The following is a 13,508-nucleotide window of genomic DNA, read 5'->3' on the forward strand; positions in this document are numbered from 1 at the left end:
TAAACTATATCCAGTGGTGAGGACCCAGCTTGCGGGCTTTGGGGGAGTATGGAGCCACCCTTTAATTGGCATGGCTCCCAGGTCCACTCTGACCCGGAGTGGTAGTACCTGTTAGGGTCCCAACTATGGGTTAAATAGGAACCGACTTGAAAACAACAAATATATTCTATTAAAAAAAAAATTCTTCAAAATCTTTGGATTCGGCATTAAATAACCTGAAAAGGGTTGATATGCTGTAAAATAAAAACAACCAACAAACCAAAAGGCAAGTGCACTTTATTATAAAATATTGATAATGTTAGCTTGAGGCATTACATATATGTTGTGGATTAAAAAGTGAATACCTCCCATATTAATAAGACGATGTGGAAACTTTGGAAAATGTTTTTTTCTGTACGCTGGTTAGATTGCACAGTTGTTCAAAATTATAATTAATGAATATATATATATATATATATATATATATATATATATATATATATATATATATATATATATATATATATATGCTAACATTTGAATAAAACAGTTGTATACCTGTCGATACCGATAAAAGCCAAACATTTTAAAAATGAGCAACAATATGAGAGCCTGTTCTTTGAAAAGTAATGTCTTTAAGAAATTTTTATAACTCTATATTGCACTATCGAGCTATCTAAACGAGAATTTTGTATTATTTATTTATATGTAAATACTATCTTAAGCAATATAAAGTATGAATTACACACGCGCGTGCACGCACACACTCACATACACACACACATATATATTCGGATTCTCTCTATTATATCTAAGAAGCAATTATCCTACTAAATCGATATTTGATTAGGACGAGCCAGTCATTTATCGTACCAAAGCAAATGTTGGGCCGGATATAGTACTTACGTACTATATCCGGCCCAACATTTGCTTTGGTACGATAAAATGTCCGGTTTACAATGTATTTTTCATTGACAAAACGCACATATATATTAGTTAATCATAATGTCAATCGCATTATGCATTATATTGTCAATCACATTGTCAATCACAATGTCAATCACATTGTCAATCACATTGTCAATCATATTGTTGCTTACTTTGTAACAGAGAAGTAAAATGCAAATGGTCATCGTTAGATACACACATATGCTTTCGTTTTTCGTTATTCTACATTCCATTTACCATTAATGTAAAAAAAAAAATTAATCAAGCAATGGTGAATATTACTAATTCTATGTAGTTTTAGTTTTGCCAAAATCATAAAGAACAAAAAGGGGCAAAGTTAATTATTTTCGATACATGACTAAAAATTGAACATATATTCTAGTGGTAGAACTGTATGCTTGTGAAACTCTCTCTCTCTCTCTCTCTCTCTCTCTCTCTCTCTCTCTCTCTAACCGCTTTTCTCCTACATAAAGCCTTAGTCTTTTCAATACTAAGGCATCTCCTGTATTTGCGATGAACATTGGAATTAAAAATAAAGTATATTTTCTCTTCAAAAAAAAAAAAAAAGAAAACGCTTCACCTTTATCCTGCTTCAGATGCTGGGAAACCCCTGTTCAAGATGTTCCACGATAGTTCAAGAGAACTTGGGTTTATCTTGCTATTGCATTAATTTTTGTTTATATCATGTCTGTACATTTAATCAAGTACGCACACAAACCAACATTTTATGTAAACCGTTCCATGTGTTGTCTTCAGACTATATTAACAACACACACACTAAAATAACAAAATATCAGAACCTAAATAATGATTCACATACGACATGGTCTCTGAAAAAATAAATATCACACCGGCTGGGATGGGAACAGCTGATCTAGTGAAATAAGTCTTAAGAAATACTTGGGAACAATCTCTGGAAAACCACAATGTGGCGAAATGCAGATAGCAGCTATAAAGGTAATAGCGTTTTGAAAAGGATCCGCGGATATAATCTCAAATCGGAATGAAATCAAGTGTTAATTATTTAAACTAAAGTAATTTTTTTATGAAAAAAGGACAATCTGTGAAAAGGAGTAATTCAAACGTTCTAGAGAGAGGCTGAATGTCCAATCTTTAGACAACTTTAGGGATAAATAAATAAAATAAAATAAATTTGACTGAAATGACGCATTCCCCGGTAGCTTCCGTACATTCATATCTGATTTACCTCTGCACTCCATGTTTAAAAAGGAAGTGTCCTCTATAGTATCAGATCTGACCGAATGGTTAACTGTAGGCATAGACCAATTCATACCATCTAAAAAATTCCAACAAAAACCTAACAGCCAGCCATGGTTCTCCCCAGAATGTGCTGCTGCTATCGCGCACAGAAATCACTTTTTCCATAACTACCAACGTAATAGATGCACTGAGACTAAAGCTGCTTTCAGGACTGCCAGCAACCACTGTAAAAGAGTAATAAAAAATGCTAGAGAGCTATATGCCCAGTCTGTTAAATCCAAGGTAGCTGATCAGCGGCTTGGTTCCCACCAGTTTTGGCAAATAACAAATAGGATCCTGAACAGAAGTGTGCGTTCTATCCCAACCATTATCAATGGACCAGAGGTTATCTCGTCAGCGTCAGACAAGGCCAAACTATTTGCAAAGAACTTTGCAGCTAATTCTACCCTATGCGACGAAGGCCATCAACTCCCCATATTTCCTCCTATAACACAGAACAAGCTAGGTAACATACAAATATCCGTGCATGAGGTCGCCAAGCTAATAAAAAACCTAGATTCCAGTAAAGCAACTGGCCCTGATGGCATCCCAATTATAGTGTTAAAAAAGCTTCAACCAGAACTTGCTCCCATACTTACGAAACTATTTAAGCGCTGCCTTAAGGAGAAGTGCTTTCCGACCCCCTGGAAGACCTCATCAGTTTGCCCTGTATTTAAGAATTCAGGTGATAAGTCATCTCCCTCTCAATACAGACCAATAAGTCTTCTCTGTGTTATGAGTAAGTTACTGGAATCAATATTAAATAGAGAAATAGTCAACCACCTCAGCAGGAATAACCTTCTTAGTGACACACAATATGGTTTCCGCTCTGCAAGATCTACCGCAGATGTGCTGACGGTTATATCCCACAGGATTAGTGAATCTCTTGACAAAGGCTTCCTTTCTAGGGCAATTGCTCTTGACATATCAAAGGCCTTTGACAAAGTATGGCATAAGGGTCTACTTCACAAGATTTCCAGCTACGGTATAACTGGAAATGTTTTCTCAATCATTAAATCATTTCTCTCCGATAGGCTCATAAGAGTAGTGGTAGATGGACAAAAATCGGAGGCCTGCAATATAAATGCTGGAGTCCCTCAGGGGTCAATCCTGGGCCCAACTCTCTTCCTAATCTACATCAATGACCTCCCTAAACACATACTTAAATAATTCGTTGACATCTATGCTGATGACACGACCATCTACGGCAACACATCAAAGGCTGTAAATGACGAAGTTCTCTCGGATTCTCTCTCCTCTGATCTCGAGCGCGTGGTTCAGTGGGGGAAGATGTGGCTAGTTACCTTTAATGCATCTAAAACCAAACTCCTATCCTTACATCATCGGCGCTCTGATCCCCAGCTGGCATCAATTGTGATGGATGGCTCTCGTCTGGGTGAGGCCCCGTGTTTTGACAAGCTTCTGGGTTTGACCTTTACTCCTGATCTGAAATGGAACACGTACATCAAGTCTGTTGCCAAGGTCGCAGGAAAGATGGTGGGATCCTTCTACCGCTCCAGAAGATATCTCACTACTGATGCAATTCTCTATCTATATAAAAGCCAAGTACGGCCAAGGATGGAATACTGTTGCCATATCTGGGCAGGAGCTGCCAAAAACAGCCTATCATGCCTTGACAGAGTACAAAATAGACTTCGTGGCTTAGTGGGGGATGCCCTTTTCTCTACCCTGCAACCCCTCTCCCACAGAAGAGACGTTGCGAGCCTATCCTTGTTTTATCGTTATTTTCATGGCAGGTGCTCGTCTGAACTCCAATCCCTGGTCCCCCCTCGCCAAACTTTCACGAAAAACACCCGTCTAGCTGAATCCACTGTGAAAAATTTCCCCCACTCTATATCTGTGCCTAAATCAAAACGCGGATTTCATGAGCAAAGCTTCTTTCTTAGAACTGCACGCCTGTGGAACTCTGTTCCGTCTGCCTGCTTCCCTCCGGACTACAACTTGGATGTCTTCAAGTCTAATGTTAACAAATTCCTAATGAACCGCCCCCCTAATTAAACACTTCATAAAATCTCCTCACTAACGTGATGTACTTGCAATAACCCTTATCCCTGAGTGGCTTCCGGGCCTTGATAAGTGGTGATCACTGTGTAAAAAAAAAAAAAAAATAAGAATACTCTGTCCTTGCGGATTAAATAATGAAACGAGTCGGAAATTTCGAAATGTTACGAATAAGATATAACAACCATGATGTTCATAAAATTCTTAAAAATATACATAAATCGTAAATTCTATTTATGTTATTTAGTTGATGGGATTTTTCTTTCGGCTTCAAAGCCAGAGTTTAGATCATTGTTGAAGTTGCTTATTCTCTGTTGACTATTGTATAGTGTTGTGTCCTGTGCAGTTCTAGGAGGTCCACCATCCCAGATTTTGCCTTCTCGCCGTTCGAGAAGGGGTTAATTTATTTCTAATCGACCGGGTGCGCCTATTAAAGAATGTCTATTTGGAATCGTCTATTTGGAATCGTGTCTTACGGGGAACTGTAGGGAGTTGAGCAGCGAGATGTCTGTTCATATTGCATTTAAATTTCAGTTGGTTAGTACAGTCAGGGAAGCAGAAAATAGGGGGGGGGCAATTCCAAAGTTTAGCAGTCCAAGGGAAGAAACTATTAGAGTAAAAGGCTTTTCGGCATCTATGAACCTCAACAGTGAAGGAACAGGGTCTTGTTGTTTGTCGAGTTGAAGTATGTACGTCAGGGGGGTCCACATACTATAAGTTCATCATAGACATTCCATTAAAGTACTTGTAAAACATGCACAGGGGTGCAACATTGTGGCGATGAGACACGAGTTGGAGCTTGGACGATAGTGCGGGGCCTATTTGATTTTAAACTGATTTTTTAACCCTAAGAGTGAGAGAGTGAGTGAGAGACTAAAGATAGATGCACAAATCCAGATGTGGCAACAATACTCCATGCATGGGCGAATTGCGGCTTAGTAACGATATGGGATACTCCCCGGTGTGAGTAATTTTCTAACACGTTAGAGAGAGACCACTTTCTTTGTAGTAACCTTTGCAATGTCCTCGATTTAATTGTTACAATTCATTCCGGGGTTTGAACAATGAGCACTCAAGTCGGGTGTTATTTGTCATGACAATCGGTGGTTGAGAATGTTTTATGTAGCTGTTAAAGAAAAGAAGCTTGGTCTTGAAGTCAATTAATGTGGGGACAAAATCAAGTTTCCCTAAATAAGAGGAACTCTGGATAGGTGTAAAATTTAGCCGTGGTTAGGATTCCTTGATAGAGGCGATCCGACGATCGTTGATAAACCAGTCCTACTGTAGAGAGTAAGGCCCGCGAGGTTACTTTCTTAGAACGGAACAGTACCGTCATCTTGTTCTCTTGTTCTTTAGCTACTGGCGATAAACGAATCCTCTCTCCCAAAAGGGGAAGTAATGCCTGGGAAGTGTGTCTTCTTGAACTGAACAGCGCAATAATTCTGATTCACGTGTTGGACACTCATCGAGTCAGACCCTTGGTCCAGAATAGACCAGGCAGGAACAGGCATTACACTGCGAACCATTTATTTGCCTACTCAATGTGGTCGTCCATTTTTAACAAATTAGAAACAAGGCCATCAAAAATGTGGGGAGTTTGTTGGAAGGTTGATGATCATCTATCTATTCAACTATTAACTAGTTTCATTAGAATTAACCACCTTACCACATTTACTCGATAGAGTCACCTTACTAAATATCCCAGATAGTTGTCATTTTATTTGTCTACCTCCTCTGAAGAAAGTTAGGTACAAGGTCAGATGACATTTTCAAAACCCAGCGCACTAGGTGACCATTAGTCATAACCTAATCCCTTTTCAGAGAGAAGATGCAGCCTAGGCAGTTATCTCTCTTCCACGGCGAGATGTGACACTAGGGTCAGAAAGTGGGATTGAAGAGTCAGTACTCTCTGTTCTGCCAAAAAAAAAAAAAAAAGAAATGCCAAGACGACTCGGTCGGCATTCCTCGGTAGGAGTGCCTCAGGCGATTAGCAATAACCTCGCCCATTCTCAAAGAGAGGGGGTAAATCCTGGGAGAGTGGACGACCGGTTTTATTTAGAAATTTTCCAGCATTACAAGTGCCGAGTTTGTCAGGTGAGCTCTCTACGTTTTAAAAATACGCCGAACGTGTCGCATGCAACTATATACTGCACGCGTATAAAACGTCATGCAGTTTTTGCGTGTAACACACATAAAATCAGAGTAACATGTCATTTCGCGTCATTTAGCCCCGCCCCTGCCACTACACCTACCACCTCACACACACGCACGTGTGCACACAGACACTTCCTAATAATGTATGTATCTCCCCCTCTTTCCCGTTTATATCAACTTGCCACGACCCACGCACATTTCTCTGTTCAGACTCACCCCCTCACTAATATAGCAGTAACGGAGGTTGGTGTTAGCGGCTGGTGGGATTTTTAGCAGAAAAAAAATAATTCCACTGTAAAAAGAAAAAAAAAAAAACAGAGAAAAGCGCTTACCACCGTCGTGTGTACCGACTTACTGCAGAGAGGAACTATTAGTCATCGAACTTACTTAGGTTCACTAGTATACAGAGACGCGTAAATGAGATAGTAGCAAGTGCGAGTGCATGTTTTTTTTTTCGTTTTACTTGTATTATAAATCGGATTTGAACCCCGGATTTAAAAAAAAGGAGCGACAAGGAGAGTACACCAAGAAGAGAAGAAAACAACATTTATTACAATTATTTTTATTAATAACGATGACGCAGACGCTGCTGACATACCACAGCGGCGCTAGTCGTAATGCAAGTGCCTCTCCCAACAACAAATGGATGGGCATGTTCCAACGACCTGTACGTTTCGAGGTGATGAAATAAACAAAAAAGGGAGAGAAAATGGTGTTACCGTTTGGATAATATATTAAATGTGAAAACAACGCAACAACAACAAAAAAGTTAACAAATCTCATTCGTCAGGTAACCACGTGATCGATTATATTGGAAATATTTAAATTCGATTTATTTTTTTATGCTTCGTTGTTGTCTACGTAATCATTCGGCAGGAATATTTACCTCCTTGTTTCAAGGTTCCGACAATTCTTCTCGATTATTGCATAAAATAACTACTCGTTCTGATATACTTCAAATCCGCACCATTTTTTAATACTGAATTTCATGTGGAAAATAATTATAATAACTTTATGTTAATTAATAATTTATACGTTCTTCGACGAACGAAAAGGCTTTTTTTACCTAAACCAATTTTTCTGCTATTTATTGAACTTAAAAACACAAGAAACACGTGAGTTTGAAATACGCCTGAATTCGGATCGTATATTTATTAATTTATATAATTTAAAAAAAAAAAAAAAAAAAAAAAAAAAAAAAAGGCCATTCTTGGGAGAAGTAAGCAATAACGGTCATTTTTGTTAACGTTAAAAAAAAATGGATATTAAAAAAGTGCATTGAAATAATTTACACATCTTAATATTCAGGTAATTATTTTTATTTATTTATTTTTTTTAATCCACAAATTTTTTCTCTTCAAGATTTAATTACATATTGCAACTAATTTTTTGTTTTCTTCAGTATTCTTTTACCATATTCCATATTACGTGAATTTTTATCTTTGTTCTTTCAAATGTTAGATATTTGGCCTTAAATTTACTTTTCTCTTCTTTCTCTGAACACCTTTTTTTACATTATTTATTTTTTTATTTATTTATTTTTTTTAGTGGCGGGTATATTTTTCTGGAATGATAAGATTTTTAATGCCTTAACAATTTGGAGATACTTATGCAGAATGCGAACTGTGCTGAAATAATTACGTTATTATTTAGGGTACTCATGCACTTATTGATCCGTGCTGAAATAATAACGTTATTATTTAAAAAGCCATTCTTAACATAGAGAGGGGAGGGTGTTTCTGTAATTTAACCGTACAATTGAATAAATAAAAAAAAAACATAATAAAACTTTAATTAAACTTTGAAATACGATTTTAAAAATAGCGCGGATCAGTAAGTGCATTAGCACCTTATTTAGAAACCTATTCTTAACATGGGGGTATGCTATTGCGTATTTTCACTTTAATAAATAAAAGATACCGTAGAATTGAATTTAACTTGATAATCCGTATTCTGCCTAAGAGCAAATTTTGTATTCTTTTAATCAATATATTATTGCCAATAATAATGATTTAAACAAAATGTTTGTCCTGTAAAATATAGAATGACTTTTTTCTTTAAAAAAAATGGTCACCTGTAAAGCATGGAATTGTTTACGATCACTCCGATATTTTTTGCCAAAATTATCTAAAAATCTAGAATTATCGATTTTCGAAGAGACACGATATAAACATATGCCGGCCATATTTTTAATTTATTAGTAATGGATATAAAATTTCTAACTATTGTATATCACATTGACCTTCCGAAGTTCAAGGGGTGATTTCTGATTTGGAAACCTTACAACTGACAGAAAGTAACAAATAACTTGAATTAAACTTCAAAGACAAAAGTCAAATCAAGTGTTATTCCTTTAAACTATAAGAATGCAATGTATTCCTAGAGTTTATTGTGTACTAGCAATGGGTGCCCGGCGTTGCCCGGGCGTTTGGAGATGTATGCTGAGCAAAAAAAAAAAAAAAAGCGGTAATTTTTAACTTTGACCCCTATTATGACCCCTTAATTTTTATTGTTTTGGGATCAAATCAAGTTATTAAGTTAGATCCATGTCCAAGGAACTAATATCTAAAATGTCAAGTGTTTAGACCCAAAATTGTCGGAGGAGTTTGCTAGAATTCTCAAAAGTCAAATCGTTGAACTTTGACCTCTTAACAGCGAAATTTCTGGCCAAAACCTGATGACATCAATTTCCCCAAATCTCAGTACCCTGTATATCAAATTTCGAGTCTGTAGACTAAAAATTGACAGTTATTGCGTAGGGAAATGTACACACACAAACACACACACAACAAATAAATGTTACCAACGGCAAGTTACATGTCTACCTACGTGGATAAGGTTTTGTGTTTAACTTATTTTAAAGTATCTTTTTCTTTTTTTTTTTTTTTACTTTAAAATAAAAATAGCCTTAAGCTTGTGTTAGAACAAAAGAAAAGAAAATGTTCTTATTTCGGGTAATAGTCGAGACATAGATAGAACATTACATTTTAGCATGATTAATCTACCACTAGTTTGTTTAATTTTCGATTTTTGAGCGATTATCGAGGCTCGATGAAGGCTCTGAGACCACGATTTTTTTCCATAACTCGACAGTATAACTCGTTATACTTTTATTTTTAAATAAAAAAAAATACTTTAAAATAAGTTAAACTAAAAACTTATCCAGGAAGGTAGAAAAAGTAACTTGGCTTGTATTTGGTAACATTTATTTGTTTTTTTGTTTTTTTTGTTTGTTTTTTGTTTGTTTTTTTGTTTTTTTTTTTTTTTTTGTTTTTCATCCCTTTTGTTTCGTTGGTTATTCTAATAAATACCCAAGATTACTTTTTTGTGTGTGTGCCGATGTGAAATATCAAGGAAACCTATTTACCAATTGTCCATATTTATATGGGTGTGATCTAGCAGCATTTTTATTTTCTTTAAAAAAAAGAAAAAAAAGAACGAAAGTGCTTCAAGCTTACAAACCCTACGTTTATTATTGTGGATGAATGTTTACAACGAGACTGACACCAAATAAACAAAACAGTTGCTTTTTTCTTTTTCTTTTTTTTTTTTTACTTTGACAGTTGAAGAAATTACTGCATTATATAGCATTATTGGTAATATCACGGATAATTCTTACGTTAGAATCGGGGGGAAAAAGCATATTCTTGCCAAATTATAGTTTGGAAATAAGGTAAACGAGAATCCGCTAAGATTGTATGCATAATGATGTTTTGAGTGAGTGAGAATAGCATCACCTGCTGGGAGGCATTACGTCAGAATAACAATACGTAACAAAACTTACTACTACAGCCCACCCCACCACCATCACCACTATGCAGCTTACTTGCACTACTACTACACAGTATGATACACAAGTCTTAGTATCAATAAGACGATAGAAGTACTAATAGTTTAGGTCGACGTTGACTCAACCAACTTGGAAGACATTAAACAATTCACACTTGTTTTCTGACTAATTCAAACCTCGGTTTCGTAGACTTTTGACGTCTTTTTTTAATCTTTTTTCTGTAGCATCGCAGCCACCCTAAATGCAATTTTTATTTCTTTTTAACGGCATATCAATCCTTTGTGAAGAGCATATAGTGCCGAAGTACAATTAGAAACGACTCATTTAGGGTACCTGCTTAACAGCATATCAACCCATTTTGGGGGGTTGTTTTAATGCTGAAATTGTTAAATTAAAATAAATACATGATATTAAACGTTATTCTAAAACCCTTGTTCCAATTTTGATCAGAAACCATTAAACGATATGGATTTTAGAGAATGTAAAAAAAAATGTAAGACTTAAGTTTAAGGAATCTTCAAAAGAAATTGAAATTCAGGGAATCTTGCTTACTTGGTGAATGACTATATTTTAATGCAAATCTGAAATATTTTAATCTTCAAGTCTGAGGCTTTGTTTCTATTATGTTCCTGTAAATACTCTTTAATCTGCCCCAAAGAAAGTTATATCTTGGGAATATTCATTAATCGATGTGTAATACCCATTGTTAAAATTCCACAAATATCTAAATTTCCATTACCTTTTCTAAATAATAGACTAGAATAATAACTAAATATAACCAACAATAAGCCCAGCAGTTGTGTTCCAAAATTCATAATGATGGGTAATTAGTTTAGGAGTGAACCTTTATATACAAATATATAAACATACTATAAACATATACTATAAACTATATATATAAACATTACTAATATTATTAATACAGAAAATGAAACCATTATACTTCTCGATTGTAACACATGAGAGCAAAACATACAATTATTGTTTAAGTGATAAGATACGTCTCTTTTAGTTCTTTATAAGAATAACCAAGAAGACTATTTTGATATAATAATGAGGGTAATCTAAAAAGAACTTTATTATTTGCAAGAAGACTGTTTTAAAAGATGTTACAATATATGAATTTTCGAATATCTAGAAAACGTTCGATGTCTTTTAAGACGTTCTTCTTGCATAAATAAAAATTTATTATTATTATTATTATTATTATTATTATTATTATTATTATTATTATTATTATTATACATTAGTTCTCACAAAGGTCATCATCCGAGATTACTCACTGATATTAACTGGTGGTGTTCCTTGAAGTCTGTGCGATAAGTCTACTCAGATTTCTAGTACTGTCCATCTCTTTCAATACTCTTTGCAAATAGTTTTGCGTTATCGCAACAGTCGCTTACCATTTATTTCCTACTGACAACGACCATTGATCTTCACTGGAAGTTGAGTGGCAATTAGCTTTCCACAGTATTCTTTGCACTCATCAAATAGAAGTCTGGTTAGTGCTTTTCCTTCTCGGTCCTTCTATCCCCCATTGACATTATTATTATTATTATTATTATTATTATTATTATTATTATTATTATTATTATTATTATTATTATTATTGTTGTTGTTGTTATAATTCCATTAACTACACAGTATTGTGATGTTTTAAACCGGATTTTTTTCCCTCAGGAGTGGGTTCTTACACCAAAGCTAGTAAGGATAGTCAAAGAGTCAATTAACTGAAAGCATCTGGCGTAGGATGTTTGCTGAGTCAAGCAGAACTGACTTCTGGGATGCGGTGATGTTGTATCTGATTCCCAAGAAGTTCAGCTGTTTCATAAGATCATTAGGAATTGATCCAAGCCTTATGATTCTGATACCAGAAGTAAAAGAGACTTATTATTTTGCTATCTAATTTACATACGTGTTTGTGGAGTGAACAGCCGTACGTATGTAAATGAAATGACTGCGTTAAACATAAACACGTGTGTGTGTGTGTGTGTGTGTGTGTGTGTGTGTGTGTGTGTGTGTGTGTGTGTGTGAGTGAGAGTGAGAGAGAGAGAGAGAAAAAAAAAACTGTTTTCGATGGTGAAGCTCCAATTTGGGCAAATGTGTAATTAGTCGTCAGTTGTCATAATTCCCAGGTCAACTCTGACTTCCGGGATAGTAGTAGTAGGTGACATGGTTCCATCCATGCGTTAAAAATAGAAGTTATCGTTTGCAGACTATCCACATCATACAAACTATACGCCTATAAATCATTCATGGGCAAAGCAAACATTTACAATATGAATAAATAGTTGATGGTATTAAAAACTTGCAGCATATAGCAGGTGCGATTCGAATTGATGGCATCTCTAGTTTTCTTTTCCTTTTTCTTCTATTTTTCTTTTTACTTCTTTCTGGCATTGTGATAATAGTGTGTGTGTGTGTGTGTGTGTGTGTGTGTGTGTGTGTGTGTGTGTGTGTGCGTGCTTAATTACAAATTTAATAGACTTTATCTTTCTCTTTTTATTTTGTTTACGACTGATGTTTCTTTTTTATGTGAAAATTTGTTCGTTTAGAATTCTTTAATGGTCAGTAATCAGTTCATTTTATCTGTCTGTAGTTTATTAAAAAAAAAAAACACCCGTACGTAGGGCGAACGAAAGAATCGTATAAACGAGGCATCATTTACAATTCTTTATGGCGTGTGTGTTATTACACGAACCTTTGACCTTCCTATTCTTCTTTTTCTTCTTAATAATAATGATCATAATATGTTCACTAGTTCTCACACTGGTCATCATCAGAGACAACAACCGGTGGTATCCCTTGGAGTCTGGGTGACAACAAATCTCCCCAAATCTCAAGTACTCTCCAGCTCTTTCGATACCCTTTGCGAATGATTTGCGTTATCGCAACAGCCACTTGTCATTGATTTCTCGCTGGTCTTCACTGGAATTTAGGTGGCAACAAACCTCCCCAGGGTTCCAACCGTCAGTAGAGGTCTGCTTAGTACTATTCCTCCTCTGTCTTTCTATCCTCCTTGACCTTTCACGACTATTTGGTGTAGTATCAGATAATGCTGACACGATATTTTAGGGGGTGCATAGTTAATTTACACATTATTATTACAATTATTATTATTATTATTATTATTATTATTATTATTATTACAACAATTACCATTATTATTAATATTATTACTCGCTAGGGGTTTTACACCGGTTATCATCAGTGATTATTCGCTGATATTGGCCGGTGGTATTCCCTAGAATCTGGGTGACAAGTTATCACAGATTTCCAGTACTGTCCAGTTCTTTCGATAACTGTTGCAAATAACTTTACATTATCGCAACAGTCGCTTACAATTGATTTCTAG

The 13,508-nt window shown here is 35.5% G+C and overlaps 2 protein-coding genes across 2 annotated transcripts in view; one reads left to right on the forward strand and one right to left on the reverse strand.

Moving 5' to 3' along the window:
- Positions 1 to 971: 971 nt before the first annotated feature.
- Positions 972 to 13,508, reverse strand: part of LOC145280263 (uncharacterized) — a 22,392-nt gene continuing 9,855 nt past the window's right edge. Inside the window, exon 2 of the mRNA XM_080132037.1 lies at positions 972 to 1,078. Coding sequence (XP_079988163.1) covers positions 972 to 1,078 — 107 coding nt within the window. The remainder of the gene's footprint in view (positions 1,079 to 13,508) is intronic.
- The window catches only part of LOC145279672 (uncharacterized), a 62,741-nt gene continuing 55,715 nt past the window's right edge, over positions 6,483 to 13,508 (forward strand). Inside the window, exon 1 of the mRNA XM_080130936.1 lies at positions 6,483 to 7,671. The gene's annotated coding sequence lies outside the window, so the exon portion shown is untranslated. The remainder of the gene's footprint in view (positions 7,672 to 13,508) is intronic.

The sequence above is a fragment of the Euprymna scolopes genome, chromosome 7, assembly GCF_053919585.1.
Source record: "Euprymna scolopes isolate OS-2025 chromosome 7, ASM5391958v1, whole genome shotgun sequence".
Classification (NCBI taxonomy): Eukaryota; Metazoa; Mollusca; class Cephalopoda; order Sepiida; family Sepiolidae; genus Euprymna; species Euprymna scolopes.